This window comes from Nothobranchius furzeri, chromosome 7 (assembly GCF_043380555.1).
Source record: "Nothobranchius furzeri strain GRZ-AD chromosome 7, NfurGRZ-RIMD1, whole genome shotgun sequence".
NCBI lineage: Eukaryota > Metazoa > Chordata > Actinopteri > Cyprinodontiformes > Nothobranchiidae > Nothobranchius > Nothobranchius furzeri.
Window position 1 is genome coordinate 47,129,634 of NC_091747.1, and position 14,792 is coordinate 47,144,425.

The window sequence follows — 14,792 nt, forward strand, 5'->3', positions numbered from 1 at the left end:
TCCTACAATATTTGGAAATATTCTTTTGGAATTGTAAAATTTGATGTATTAGTTGGGTTTCTTTTTCAGTGTAAGAAATAACATATTGTGTCTCAGCGGATTAAACAGCAACAAGCAATTTTGAATAAAACTCTCAGTCAGCTGAAGAAGAGGGAGCCCCAGCTCACAGCATCACGTTCTCCTTAAGAGGCTTAAAGAGACAAAAGAGCTGTGAGACAAATCAGGGAGCACTGAAGTGTGTGTTTGTGTGTGTGTGCGCGCGTGCGTGTGTGCATGCATGTGTGTGTGTATGTTTACCTGGGCCCCTAGTGAAAGGGTCCTGATACTTGATTTTAGAGTTTATTGTGAATAAACGTGTAGTTAATATTAATGGTGAGGGCTAGGTATGCTACGGCAAGTCAATGTCTGGTCCCCACAATGACAGAAAGACAATCATGTGAGTGTGTGTGTCTCGACTGATTTAGGAGCCAAACATTCCTGTGGGGTCAGTGTGTAGCTTTAGGGAGTGTTAGAAAGGAAGAGGGTGGTCTGTAATTAAAGGAGAGAAAGGGGAGTAAGTCCTTCTTAATCCTTTGTTCCTCTTTAGGTGCAGAGAACCAGAAGAAATGTGACCAAACAAAAGAACAGAAGAAACCAGGAAGACGCATCTCCAACTGGTGCAGCAGGCAGGATGCATCACTGCAAACTGAAACTCTGGTGAGGATTCGTTTAATAAAAGGTCACTTTTTAAATATTCTCATATCACATACGCCACTTACTTCCTGAATGCTGACTAATGCGCTTCCACTCATTGATTCATATTCTTTACATTGATGCTGAAGTCCAAATGTCCTGATGTACATTGGGAACCACAATGCTCCCTTGTGTCTGGAGATAATTTGAGCCACACCAGACCTTCAGCGCATGCATATGGCTCCATTTCACCAGGCCGGCCCAAAAGGACCATTTTTTGACCATTTCAGGAACGAACAAAGTATTCACTCAGAAAGGCCCAGTAGAGTCACTTGAAGCTACAATGGCAAATTTGCCAACCAAGCTAGCTTAAAACATTTTTTTCATGCATCTTAACAATGTTCTAACATAGTACAGCAATGAATGTTTGTGGAGATTAAAAAAAAAAGAAAAATATTAACATTATCATTTGCCCAAAAACCTCTACCAATAACATGGCTCAGCCCGAAATCAGCGACCGGACTATCCAGTTGTCTGTTTCACTGAACCACCACACTTCTGCATTAAGGCTCATTCATAACACGCATGCACATTTTGCAACAAAACACTAGTAAAAATATTAAAGTCCCATTAGTCATCATACACTGGTGAAATTCTTCTCCGCACTTGACCCATTCCTGTGGGGAGCGTAGAGCTGCAGCAGTGGCTGCACCAGGAAACTATTAGGTGGTTTAACCCCCCAGTCCAACCACCTAAAGCTGAGCGTAAAGCAGGGAGGCACTGGGTCCCATTCTTAAACTTTTTGGTATGACCCGACCAGGACTTGAACCCCGATCTCCTAGACCCAGGGAGAACATTCTACCACTAGGCCACTGAGAAGGTGTGTAAGGTTCTCTGCTCCATCAGAGAAGGAGAAACAGCCGACTGCTTCCACTTCAACTTTAGGGCAAACTACCGGAGTCCCAAAAGAAAACCACCATATGAAGTCACAGACAACAAAAGGCGTTGGGACATAGAAAACGGTGACTGGTGTTTAGTGCTTTCTCGTGCACTCGGGCAGTGCGGGTTCCGGGGACTGACAGCTGAAGGGAGGGGATAGATTCCGTGACCATTGCAGCATTAATGGTAACTCATGCTGATTGGTTTTAACTCGGTAGGAAATGATGCCAACAGACGTAACCAAACAACCGACATTTGTCTGAAGAAAGGCTGTTTAACTGTGATCACTTTAATAAAAAATGTTATTGTAGCCAAAATTTTCGACGCAAACATATCTGACAGCTTTTAGTGAGTTTCTTCTTCCTCTTACTTTGTAGTACATAAAGTATTTTTTTACCAGTTTAGTAAAAAAGATATTTCCTGTTTGGAAATAACCTTTTTATGCAGTTGCATTTATGCAAACACACCTCTGGAAAATAGCATTATGAGCTCTGCAAGCTCACACAAAATCACAGGATTATGTGTGATCTGCCGACGCTTGTGGTATGTGTTGGGAACGACTCTCAGCTGTTACCAAAAGCTCCATATCTGTGAATTTAACAGACTTCCAGACAATTCCATGTTTTTTAAATGACAGCTAGTTGTAACAACCATCTTGATATGAAGTGACTCCTAAAGTTAATCCATTGTACATGAGAAGATGACTTCCTGAGTTTCATAGTAATGCATTAAAGTGTTTGTTGAGATATTTTGCTGCTGCTTGAGAAACACATGCAGAAAGGTGGGCAGTGCATGATAAAACAATACAAAAGCATGAAAATTAGTCATTTTTTAAACCAGCCATTAGATTTTCCCTGTTTAAAGACTGCAGACACAAACCGTGTGGTGCAGTCGGCCCCATTGACTCGTGATGTGATGGTTTATGGATTAAGGCTGTGGAGGTAAAAGCTCCTGAGGGACGGCATCACGTAATTAAACTTCCTGCCCTCTCTTGTCTCATCGGTTTAACTGAACATCAGCAGCCAGGAAACGCAAAGAGCAGGATTCAGCTACAGGGTTTCATCGTTTAGCTCTGAAACAACGACCTCTTTTAATGTGGGGGCTGTTACGGCAGTAAATGTGTGTTTACGGTAAACCACGTCATAATGAGGGTGATGTCAGTTATGCGTTGACCTGTAAGGGAAAACGTGTGTTGTGCAGTATTGAAGGGAGACTTATAAAAGAGAAGACTGATTGACAGCTCATAGTGTATCTTCTGTAAGGTGACATTGTGTCAGAAGTGGCTGATTGAACTCCCCGCAGGCATGGCGAAGTTCGGACCTCCGGAGGAGTTTGATGTTTCACAGCCAGCAGAGCGGCCGGTTTGGCACCGGCCACTTTGGTTGATTCTGAGTCGCCTCGGAGCTCGATAAGGAGAGGTACTAGTTAACTATCTTTACGTGTGGCAAGGTGGAGAAACGAGGGCCCGGGCGAGATTTGATCCCCAGACTTCTGGGTGAGAGTCACGCGTGCTAACCAGTCAGCCAAAGGGACATCTCCTTGGCCAAGTAGCCAGGGCGCATGATCAATCGGGACACTGTGACAGGACACACACTGCCACATACGCTTTGGACAGAGACTTTTAGCCAATATGTGAATCCTACAAATATGACGGTGAGGGTTGGGGTTAGAATCAGGGTTAACTGCAAAGTAATACAGAGCGTGCTTTCATAAACGGGCTTAGCTGCCGGGGGAGTCTGTCGAAGCATTTGTTCAGAACTTGAAAGAGTCAGTCCACTACTGTGAGTTTGGCATCGCAATGGAAAGCGCATCTAAGACAGGATCGTCATTGGAGTACTGGACACGTTTTAAAAAATCCTAAACTAACTCGTTTTCCAAAGTTTTTGTGTTAGAGCTCTGAGCACAGATTATTTCATCTTTGATTTGACAGTTTTTTATTTAAAAGATATTAAAATAAGCTTCAATTTCTCACCTTTTATGTAAAACATCCCAGCAGCCATTAATTTTCTATTTGCTAAACCATCCTGGTGTAAGTAATCAAAACTGCACTTATCTGCAGAGTAATGATTATGATCCTAATATGATTTCAAATGGCCCCTGAGGCATTTTCCTCAAAATAAATGTAATTTTTTAAAACCCATGATAAAGTTCTTAATGTTTTTACTCTTGACAAGCAAAATATATACGCTGAGTGGTTCAGCTCTATTAGGTGTTACAGTAACTCATGACCATAAAACAACAACAAAAACAGAAGTACAGCCATCAATTTCCCAACAATGACTTAAAGATGGAAAATATGCCTGAGTTTCTTTAAGGCGGAAATGCATTCATTAAAGAAGAAATAAAAATGGCAGTTTACTTATCTGAATAAAATCAACCATGTTCAACAAATACACTCATGTCTGCAATTTCACATTTAATTTTAACCATTAAACAAAAGAAATAGTGTGGATGGTGTTAGCAGAAAGCCAGAAGATGAAAGATTAAATGTTTTATTTAATTACACGTTTGTTTTACCAAAAACTATTGTTCTATTATTGTATTTAATGACATTTATAGACAAGAATCTGGTCCTTCTACTGATCCTTGAGGAACCCCCACAAAAAAGCAACAAATATTGTAACTGAGAGTCACCAATAGTAACAAATCCATGACAGTTTCTGATTAGATAATAGCATAAAATTCATTTATAATACATCTACACCAGTGTGGTAGACATCATGAGGTAACATCTAAACCATCATAAAAGTTATGATCGAAAACGGAAGAGTTCTAATGAGCGAAATGGGTCAATGAACACATACAGCCTCTATTTGTGACTATAGAGGCTGTATGTGTTCATCTATCGATCCAAACAACAGGTGAGGTGTGTACCTGCTGGAGGAGGAGTGGCGTTCGCTGTAGCAGAGGAGGCCAGAAGGCACCCAGGAGAGAAGGTGATATCATCCAGACAGATGTCCCCCTTCTCTCCGCGCCCCACCTTGCCCTCAAACACCACCTGGAAGTCTCTAGAGGAGCTCAGCTGGATATCTCTCATCTGCCAGTTGTTGCCCTGGTCTCCCGTCAGGTTCAGCAGGAGGTCAAGATGTCCTTCGGTTTTAGAAAACACGCTAAGGGTCCCGATGCCGTCTCCAGACATGTGTAAGTAGAAACGAATCTGCAAAGAGAAGCAGTAGGAGGCTGGTTTGATTTGTGATTTTTTTTTATCTCACATTGAAATCATGGTAGTAAGACAGGAGTGTTGGCTATCAATATTATCTGTGACAACATACGATGTAGTAAGTACGCAATATGATGATGCAGTGAAGTGTGTGATAAAATAAAACAATGATAAAATCTACGATGTAATGCAGCAATCATCTCTAACACCCGGTCAGTCGTGGCCGGTGGCTGTTATCCTGAGTCAGGTTGGGCTGGAGGTTTCTTCCTGTTAAAGGGGAATGTTCCTCTCCACCGTCATTACGTGCTTTCTAGGGGCTCCTGTAAAGTCACTGACACAACAGGTCAGTGACTCATCGCAATCTCCTGGGTTTCCTTGGATTGAAAACTTTTAGCAAACTGGTATAAAGAAAGTAGGTTCAGTTGGAACATTTGCTTTCTAAAGTGCCTTGGGACGACTCTTGTTGTGATTTGGTGCTACATAGATGAACTGAACTGAACTGATGTGATATGATCTACGATAACCTGTGATATAAATAAGATTTGATACGATACAATCAAATTTATGATAATGTGATTTATGACACAATATGGGGTGATGTGAAAAAGAAGTTAAGTGCCCGCCTCATAACAGGAGTGTTGAGGGTGGCCTGCTGGTGATGGTCAGAGGGAGATGTGTGTATGGCAGTCTCATCTCCACCAGCTAGCCCCAGGGCTGCTGTGGCTACACTGTAGCTCGTCACCACCATCGGTCACCACCAGCGTGTGAAAGTGTGCATGACTGTTGTATTGGAAAGTGCCTTGGGGGTTCTACTTAGTATGTTTTAAAAATGCTTGGATTGTTAATTTTCTTCTAAGAATAAAACACAAAACATTCATTTCAGTTGAGCCTGTACCCTGAGAGTCATTTTCTTTATTACGGCACGAAGAGAAATTGTATTTCTCCATCATGCGGTGATTTTTTATAGGCCTCCTCTCAAAATGAAGGAACGTTCATGATTTCCAACTACCTCTTTCCCTCAGAGGAGGAGAAAAAGCATCTGTCCTGCTCTTTTCACCACTTCCCTCTGCTCATCCCTCTCTTCAGTTTAATTCTTGCCTTTCTGCTGGCTGCATGATGGATCTACAGGTCAGGAGTAGGATCAAATACACACCACAGAGCAAGAAGGACAGTCAATCCAGAAATCATCTTTCAGTGGAGGCTGATGGCTGGGAGTGCAAAAGCTCCCGTACTCAGATTTAAATCATACTTCTCAATGCTTTCACTAAACTTATAACAATTCATCAAAAATCAGTCAGAAGGCATGCGCAGAAGCAGCTGGGTAAAGGTATCACTCGCGTTCTGGTGCTGTTTGCAGATGCAGATTCCAAATCTAGCACTAAGTTTGAATGTTTTACACAACATGAGACAAATGAAAAGCAGAAGGAGGTAACTGATGCTGTGCATCACTCAGATTTTATCTGATTAAAACTAATGACCACCAAGCAAAACCTCCACCCACTCATCCGGTTATGAGAAAAGTCTTTAAAACAACTGAGATTCGAGATTTGCATAGAAGTCTTATTATGAGGCACCAACAGCGTTGTGTAAAAAATTAAAAGTCAAACACCAACAACTATGGATGAACTAAAACATAGGAATTAAATAGATCTTGTGTGTGCAACCATTTCACAGTGTAGCAACAGGATGTGACTGGGTGAATGAAAACTGTTACAGGCATGTTTCATTTTAAACAAAAGTTCAGAGATGAAAACTGAAACAGGAAGTTTTTATAAAATATGCCAAGAATGCTCTATTCCTCTATATTTAACACCATTTGATTTAATCAAAGTCATCTTGTTGGCACTGGCGCCAGGAACAGAGGTCAAACTCAAAACCACAGTGCCCGCTGAAGCCCTCTGAAAGACACGTCAAAAGTTTTTCATTTTTAAATATTGAACTATCATAATAATAATAAATAAATATTTAACTTTTTCTTATGTTATTTACAATATTAATGGTAGATAATATGTTATTTATTTTATAATTAATATCATCATATTCATTATTGTCACTGAAGTACTGCCATTGTCCACCAGAGGGCATAAGACTGGTACAAGATTTGTTACAGCAGGTTTCTGAGGAATGTACCAATCCTGTTAAGGTGCTAAACGTCTTTGAAACTCTGTAAAAAGTGTATTAAATAATACAGCTGAGGTTATTGGTTTAAGCAGCTGAGTTGCATGTTTTTTCCCTCCAGACATCCTTCTTGCATAAATTAATTAAATGAAGCATTGACCTATTATTATTATTATTATTTAGTTAAAATGCTTTACCTTAATCCTAACCATGACCCTAATCTTAATTTGATTTTGCTGCATCTGAATCTTAACTTGCATATTGAAAACATCTGTTTTGACCTCACCTTACACTGTGAGCTCCTTCGGCTCAGCAAGGGACCGATAACACGGGCGGCATCCCCCACTGCCTGCGGAAAAGAGCTCTCCAAGTATAGGTAGTGTCCCGATGGGTCTCTCAGAGTGTGGTCACTCGATGGCCCGGTTCCAATTGTTGGAGTGCTGCCTGCTTTGATCAACCAATCAAAGTCATCTTGTTGGCACTGGCGCCAGGAACAGAGGTCAAACTCAAAATCACAGTGCCCGCTGAAGCCCCCTGAAAGACAGCAATAAATTAAAAGTACATGAATCCAAGTCATCCAATTATCTGGAAATTAAATTTCCTCCAAAAGTCATAAAAACGAGGCATCACTGCAGATGTAGGGGTCCTCGTCTGAGTTGTCCCCGCAGTGGTTGATAAAGTCACACAAGTTGTCTTGAGGGATGCAGTGGCTGTTAGCGCAGGTGTACTGCTCAGATGTGCACGGCTGGTTGGATGGAAGAAGAGGGGAGCAATCCTGGAAGCTGACATCGTCTATCACTACATCACCCATGTAGCTGATTCCCCTTTTAGTCCTGAATACCACCTGAAAATGGACACCAGACGTAATCCCCCGCAAAACCAACCTCAAACACGAACAGACAACGTAAATGGTTTTCACTACAAAATTTCAAACTGTATGAGATCTGGACGTTCACTGACAGTTGCAAGACCTTCTCTTTATCTTCCTTTCTGGATTCCTGTTGTATGACCCAGTTTGGTCCAAGAGTTGGGTGGACTCACGTTGCACTTACAGCAAAATGCCCAAACCCTTACTTTTAAAAGGAAACTGCAGATGTCAGCTAAAAAAATGTATTTGAAGAACAGCACCTGGTTGCTGCCTTCCCCCTTGGTTCCTATAAAAGCTGCAAGAGGTAAATTAGTCTTTTGTGCACATCTTAAAATAACAGTTTAAACTGAAAAGAATTTGAGCGTTCCAGTTACATACTATGCAATGTTTTTATATTTTTCAATCAGTTTCTTGAGCCTGTGTGTGCTAAAATGACACTTTACAGGGTTAATTAAATGTCTCACAAACCTCCATTGACCTCTGAGGCCAGAATAACGCATTTGCAACTTCAGAGTGCTGGTCCTGTCCCTGTTGCACGTAATAAAGTGGAGCTGACATGCCTGGAGCTGCAGTCTGCTTCCAGCATGTTTTAGATCATAAACAGAGCTGATTTGTTTAATTTAGTGACGAATCACTCCTGTAGACACTAAGGAAGGCTGGATAGACATTTCAGCTGTGTTAAAAAGACGAACGCACAGCGAGAAGATGCGTTTCACTTTTGTTTTGATTAAAGGGCACTAGGGGGTGCTAAAAGCAAGCCGAACTGCTAAGTACTCCTTTAAATTCTAATAAATCGTTTGTCTAGCCATCAGATATTTCTAATCCTGATAAATGAGTCTGAGGAAGCATCTCATGCCCATAAGCAAAAATAAATAGAGAAATTACCCATCTATGTTATATATTATTGTTATTATTAAGAGTCTGATCATTGTTCTATTACATCACACATTAAAGGATGATTACAGACCTGGATTTGGTTCAATAACCCCAGAAACACCTCTCCTCGTCTCCATTTGTTGCCTTGGTTACCCGTTTGAGACCAAACCACTCGGGTGACATTTTTATGGCTAAGCAGCACCTGCAGATGTGATAAAAACAGGTGCTGTACCTCAGCTGCATTGAGACAATACCAAGAAATCTGATGCAGTCTCCTTTTCTTCTCCCGTCTTCTTACCTGCAGAGATCCCACGGTGAATCCACTCATGTGGTACCAGAAGACCAGCGTGCAGAACGGCCCAGTGGAGGACACGATGGATGTTTGGAGGTCAGAGATTTGACCGTGGGCACCATTTGAACTGTCAGCACACATATACCACCCTGCAGGGCTGTTCCTTTAGATGAATGATAAAAATAACAAGCTATTATCCCCGCAGTGGCTTTTAAAGTGAAAATGAGACATTTCATGGGTAATTCTGCTAATATTTAGTTTACACTGAGACTTTCTGGGACTTTTTATTCCTAAATGACTTTAGATTTTTGATCATTTAAAATCTAATGCTACAGGAAAACCTATTCACCAAGTCAATAACCGACACATCCTAATGTGATTATAAAGGACCCACCTCTAGCCACCCAACATTTATTATATAAAAATAAAAAATGGTGGGATAGGCGGATTGGTGCTGCATCTGCAGTGATGCGGGCGTTGTACCGGTCTGTCGTGGTGAAGAGAGAGCTGGGTCAGAAGGCGAAGCTCTCGATTTACCGGTCGATCTACGTTCCTACCCTCACCTATGGTCATGAGCTTTGGGTAGTAAGAATGAGATCGCGGATACAAGCGGCCAAAGTGAGTTTTCTCAGAAGAGTGGCTGGGCTCTCCCTTAGAGATAAGGTGAGAAGCTCGGTCATCCGGGAGGGGCTCGGAGTAGATTCGCTGCTCCTCCACATCGAGAGGAGCCAGTTAAGGTGGCTCGGGCATCTGGTCAGCATGCCTCCTAGACGCCTCCCTGGTGAGGTTTTCCAGGCACGTCCAACCGGGAGGAGACCTAAAGGAAGACCCAGGACACGCTGGAGGGACTATGTCTCTCACCTGGCCAGGGAACACCTTGAGATTCCCCCGGAGGAGCTGGCCCAAGTGGCCGGGGAGAGGAAAGTCTGGGCCTCTCGCCTTAAGCTACTGCCCCGCGACCCCACTCCGGATAAGTGGATGAAAGTGGATGGATAAAAAATGTCATCATCAAGTGATCACACTGGATTTTAGAAGGTAAATTCATGATAATAATTCAGTGTTGATAAGGACGGAAATTGATCAAAAGATTTTACCAAAGTGATCTGAACTCAATGTTATTCTGTTCTGTTTGTGTAGCAGGGGAGCATGCACTAATAGACATAACACAACAATGAGTAAAGACATAAGTTTGAGCAGCAAAGGGTTGAAATGACATAAAATAAAGAAACATTTTTACTAACCCTACATTTTTTAGATTAAATGTATCTGCTGCAGAAGAGGTACACATCTGCTGTAATCTAATTTGTGTTTAATTGAGGAAACTATGATTAAAAGTAAATAAACGAGACATCATCAGAATCCTGTTATTATTAAGCAACAAAATGTATGTTTTTATTGTATTTTATTATCTATGTGTTCTTATAAATTTCAGGAGCAAAATGTTTTAGTAAAGTAAAAAGTTACTATGTCACTATCAGTCTGTGAGTGTCATGGCTGTTGCCAGTTACAGATCAGAGCCCGGAAAACCTCACCAGGGAGGCGTGCAGAGGCATCCTAACTAGATGGCCAAGCCACCTCAATTGGTTCCTCTCGATGTGGAGGAGCAGCAGGTCTACTCTGAGCCCCTCCCGAATGACCAGCTTCTCACCCTATCTCTAAGGGAGCGCCCAGCCACCCTGCCGCAGAAAACTCATTTCGGCCGCTTGTATCCACGATCTCGTTCTTTTGGCCACTACCCAAAGCTCATCGCCATAGATGAGGGTTGGAACGTAGATCAACCGGTAAATCTGGTCTGTGGATTCACCACAACAGATCGGAACAATGCTTGTGTTATTGGAGCACTTCACACACACACACATATTAAACTGTAGTATTGAGTGTTTGGTAATTGAAAAAGTATAGCTTCAGACATTTTTAGAACTGACTATTTGCTTCCAATTCACCGTAAACATTGTTAGCTCAATGTTAGCCTCTTGCTTTCTTCACCTGATATTAAAGTAAAACAAAAAGGTGCCATGGCTTTGTAGGGGCACAAGAAATAACTTCTGTCACTCCCGTTACTCTGTAGCTTTGTGTCGGCCGAGTATAAAAGACAAGAAAAGTGATGTTGATTCAATGCATCGGATCTACAGATGCTGCTCCAACTTGATCTGGGTCTTTGGACTCACAAAGTATGGTCGTTTGCAGGACGGTGATTCTGCTCTCCTTCATGGATCGTTTCCCCCTGGTCAGCCGCCCAGATAAACGCATGATTTGGAACTAAAGGTGAATTGACGATTGTCCAGCCACAAGTATCACCACCTTCAAAATCACACGCTGACTTCACTGAAAGGAGAAAGCAAAAAGAACAAAACAGGGAGACATGATGAACAAAAAGAATATTATAGATTAATTTGTGAACATACATTAATATTTTACCGCAGTTTGCTTCATCTGATCCATCAGAGCAGTCATGTTTGAAGTCACACACTTGAGTGAAGTTCACACACTCTCCATAGGCTCCACACACAAACTGGCCTTCAGGGCAGCTGTGGGGCAGCACAGTGGGGGGTGGAGTGGTCACTGCTGGGGTGATCAGAGAGGGCAGCTCCCCTGTAGGCAAGAGCCAGTCCGAAAATAAACAAATCAGAAAAAAAAAAAAAACACTAAAACAGTAGAAGTAACTGTATAAAATGTATTTACCATCTGATTTCTCACAATTCAGAAAGGAAAGATCATCAATGGCGATGTCTCCTTTAAAATCATCCCCAACTGTGCCTTCAATTAAAATCTGAACATAGAGTACACACACTCACACACACACACACACACACACACGCACACACACACACACACACACACACACACACACACACACACACACACACACACACACACACACACACACACGGTTAATAGCCAAAACAAATAAATACAAATACATTCTTACTTTAAATTTTATCATAATAATGTTAAATTATTATTTATTAAGGATGCACCAATACCACTGTTTTTCCAAACCGATACGATACAGATACTTTAATCTGAGTACTCGCCAATACCAATTACCGATACTGATACTTCTACCACACAAAAAAATGAAATTAATTTAAATACAGGTTTTTTTCTTCTCTGCTTTCAACAGGAAAAGACTGTGAGGTAGATACAAAATTAAATATATTAATAGAAATGATCACAAAGCTAAAATATTAAGTGAACAGAAATGACAAGCTACAGTGAAGCCACTTTCAGGCAGCTGCATTGGTATCGGTTAACTTTTACCGATACCAGTATTGATATCGGTGCATCCCTATTATTTACATATACATTTACATTATATATTATAACCCACTGGTGCTTGAAACTAATAAAAAATAGAAAATAAAACTCATAAAAAATCTAAATACCTCACATCTATGAGGGTCTGCCAGGAGCAATATTCTAAATTTACAGATGAAACTCGAACAAATTTGAATATTGTGCAAAAGTTTAGTTATTTCAGTAAAAACAAAATGGGCCCAAACCAAGTACTAAGTGCATAAATAATGATCATACTGTTTCTCTTTTTATAATCCTTGTTTTATTATTTCATGGAATGTTCTGCAGGTGAAACTTGAAAAAGTGTAGCCTGGCAAGCCATCCTATAATGTAAATATATAGTCTGGCCACGACCCATAGAGAGCTCAGTCTTTGGGCAGAATCTACGGTTGTCTTTCAGGCTGTCCCCCACATGCTATTGGACAACAAACAAGGTGACATACTCACTGCATGTGTCAGCCAATAGGGCAGTCCACCACATACTGTCGAAGAAGACGCAAATATACCTGAGTATGACTGAAGATGTTTATGTTTATGTTTATGTATTTAGCAGACGCTTTTGTCCAAAGCGACTTACAAGTGATAGATGATTCCATCATTTTGCTTCAGCTACTGTCCGTCCAGATTTCTAGGCCAGAAAAGGCCATTTATGTCAGTGTTTGACCTTAGACTGAGAGACCATCTAAAGCACCTAAATGTACCTAAATGGCGGCCAGCGGTCCACGTTTGTCCTGCAGGACCTTTCCACCTGGCCCCTAACCCTTTGGACCGTAACAAACCCCCCCAGTTGGGGGACTTTGAAGTTTAGCTGCAAAATTCTTGTCCAAAATATCAATAATTGTTTACGTTCTCCAAACACATTAAAACTGCAATCAAAACAATGTAGATGCAAATCAAAGCAATTTTAAATATTAATGAATTAAGATACAATGACACTTAAACTTTGTTTTAGAAGATCTGGCCCTCATGATGTCTGCTGGAAAAAGCTCCCACCCTTGAACATATTTAGTTGAGGACCTCTGATCTAAAGGCTCAGGAACCCTTTGCAGGTGTTTTGGATTCATTGGCTGATTAGAGTGTGACACTTTGACCCTAAAATATTGAACCTATTCACAATATTGAAGATGTCTGAGATTTTTAATTTGGGGTTTTCATAAGCTGTAAGCCATAATCATCACAAATATAGCAAATAAATTATTGAAATATATATCATATATTAGTTTCACCTATTATGGGCTCGACACACGGGAGGCGACAAACGACCGCGATCAGCGAAATTTGTCGCTGTCACTTTTATTACCTGACACACGGGAGGTGACCCGCAGCAGCGGCCAGCGTCAAAGCCGTCGATGCGTTCTGTTCCATGGCGAAATCGAATCTTCCTTTGTTTTGATTGGCTGTGTCAGGTTGGAGGGAATGAAGGTTATTTAAGCGGTTCAGAGTTTAAAAAAGGCTGTAGATATGATGTTTCACAAGGTGCTGCTAAAGTTATGCGGCTCTGGCGCAGAAGGCGCAAGGCAAAGAGATGCCGGCTGGCGGTGAAAGTGAACGTGAGCATGGTCGTGGAGGCTGGTGTCTGCTTCCAGCCTGGCAGCAGGCCTGTGCAAGCAAGGCGTCGGCATATACTAATAATAGTCACCAACAATTTCCCATGCTGCGGCCTTTATGTGAATATCTTTATATTCTTTGGTAGAAATTTTGTACAGTTCTGGGAAATCCATCACAGCAAGTATCAACTTCTTCTCCATGTTTGCTCGGAGATGTACGGAGCATCCTCTCCGTTCATTGGTCAGTGAATGAAACCTCCGTTGATTGGTCCTCGTCCGAGTGACAACGATGAAAAGTTGAAAATATTTCAACTTTCTGGGATTTTCGTTGGGTTGCCTGTGCACGATACGTACACGAGCGCAAAATTTCACACGCACGTTTTTTACGTTTCGCTTAGTAGGAGGGAGACCCGCATCGCTTTGTCGCGCATGAGGTTTTTTTAAATGTGTATGAGAGGTTCCATGCTTGTGTTTGAGAGGCTTTTACTTGTGTGTATAAAATATTTTTACGTGTGTATGAAATGTTTTTACAAGTGTGTATGAGAGGTTTTTACATGTGTGTATAAAATATTTTTATATGTGTGTATGAAATGTTTTTACATGTGTGTATGAAATGTTTTTTCATGTGTGTATGAAATGTTTTTACAAGTGTGTATGAGAGGTTTTTACATGTGTGTATAAAATATTTTTATATGTGTGTATGAAATGTTTTTTCATGTGTGTATGAAATGTTTTTTCATGTGTGTATGAAATAATTTTACATGTGTGTATGAAATGTTTTTACATGTGTGTATGAAATGTTTTTACAAGTGTGTATGAAATGTTTTTACAAGTGTGTATGAAAGGTTTTTACATGTGTGTATGAAATGTTTTTACAAGTGTGTATGAAATGTTTTTACAAGTGTGAATGAAATGTTTTTACAAGTGTGTATGAAATGTTTTTACAAGTGTGAATGAAATGTTTTTACAAGTGTGAATGAAATGTTTTTACAAGTGTGTATGAAATGTTTTTACAAGTGTGAA

At 40.9% G+C, this 14,792-nt stretch overlaps 1 protein-coding gene across 2 annotated transcripts in view; it reads right to left on the bottom strand.

Moving 5' to 3' along the window:
* The window catches only part of malrd1 (MAM and LDL receptor class A domain containing 1), a 60,932-nt gene that overhangs the window by 34,394 nt on the left and 11,746 nt on the right, over positions 1 to 14,792 (bottom strand). For both annotated transcript variants that reach the window (XM_054751494.2, XM_015954646.3), the window contains exons 11-18: positions 11,608 to 11,695; positions 11,344 to 11,517; positions 11,094 to 11,250; positions 8,932 to 9,088; positions 8,725 to 8,835; positions 7,520 to 7,733; positions 7,176 to 7,423; positions 4,486 to 4,768 (exon numbers count right to left, since the gene is read on the bottom strand). In XM_054751494.2, the coding sequence (XP_054607469.2) occupies positions 4,486 to 4,768; positions 7,176 to 7,423; positions 7,520 to 7,733; positions 8,725 to 8,835; positions 8,932 to 9,088; positions 11,094 to 11,250; positions 11,344 to 11,517; positions 11,608 to 11,695 (1,432 nt within the window). The remainder of the gene's footprint in view (positions 1 to 4,485; positions 4,769 to 7,175; positions 7,424 to 7,519; positions 7,734 to 8,724; positions 8,836 to 8,931; positions 9,089 to 11,093; positions 11,251 to 11,343; positions 11,518 to 11,607; positions 11,696 to 14,792) is intronic.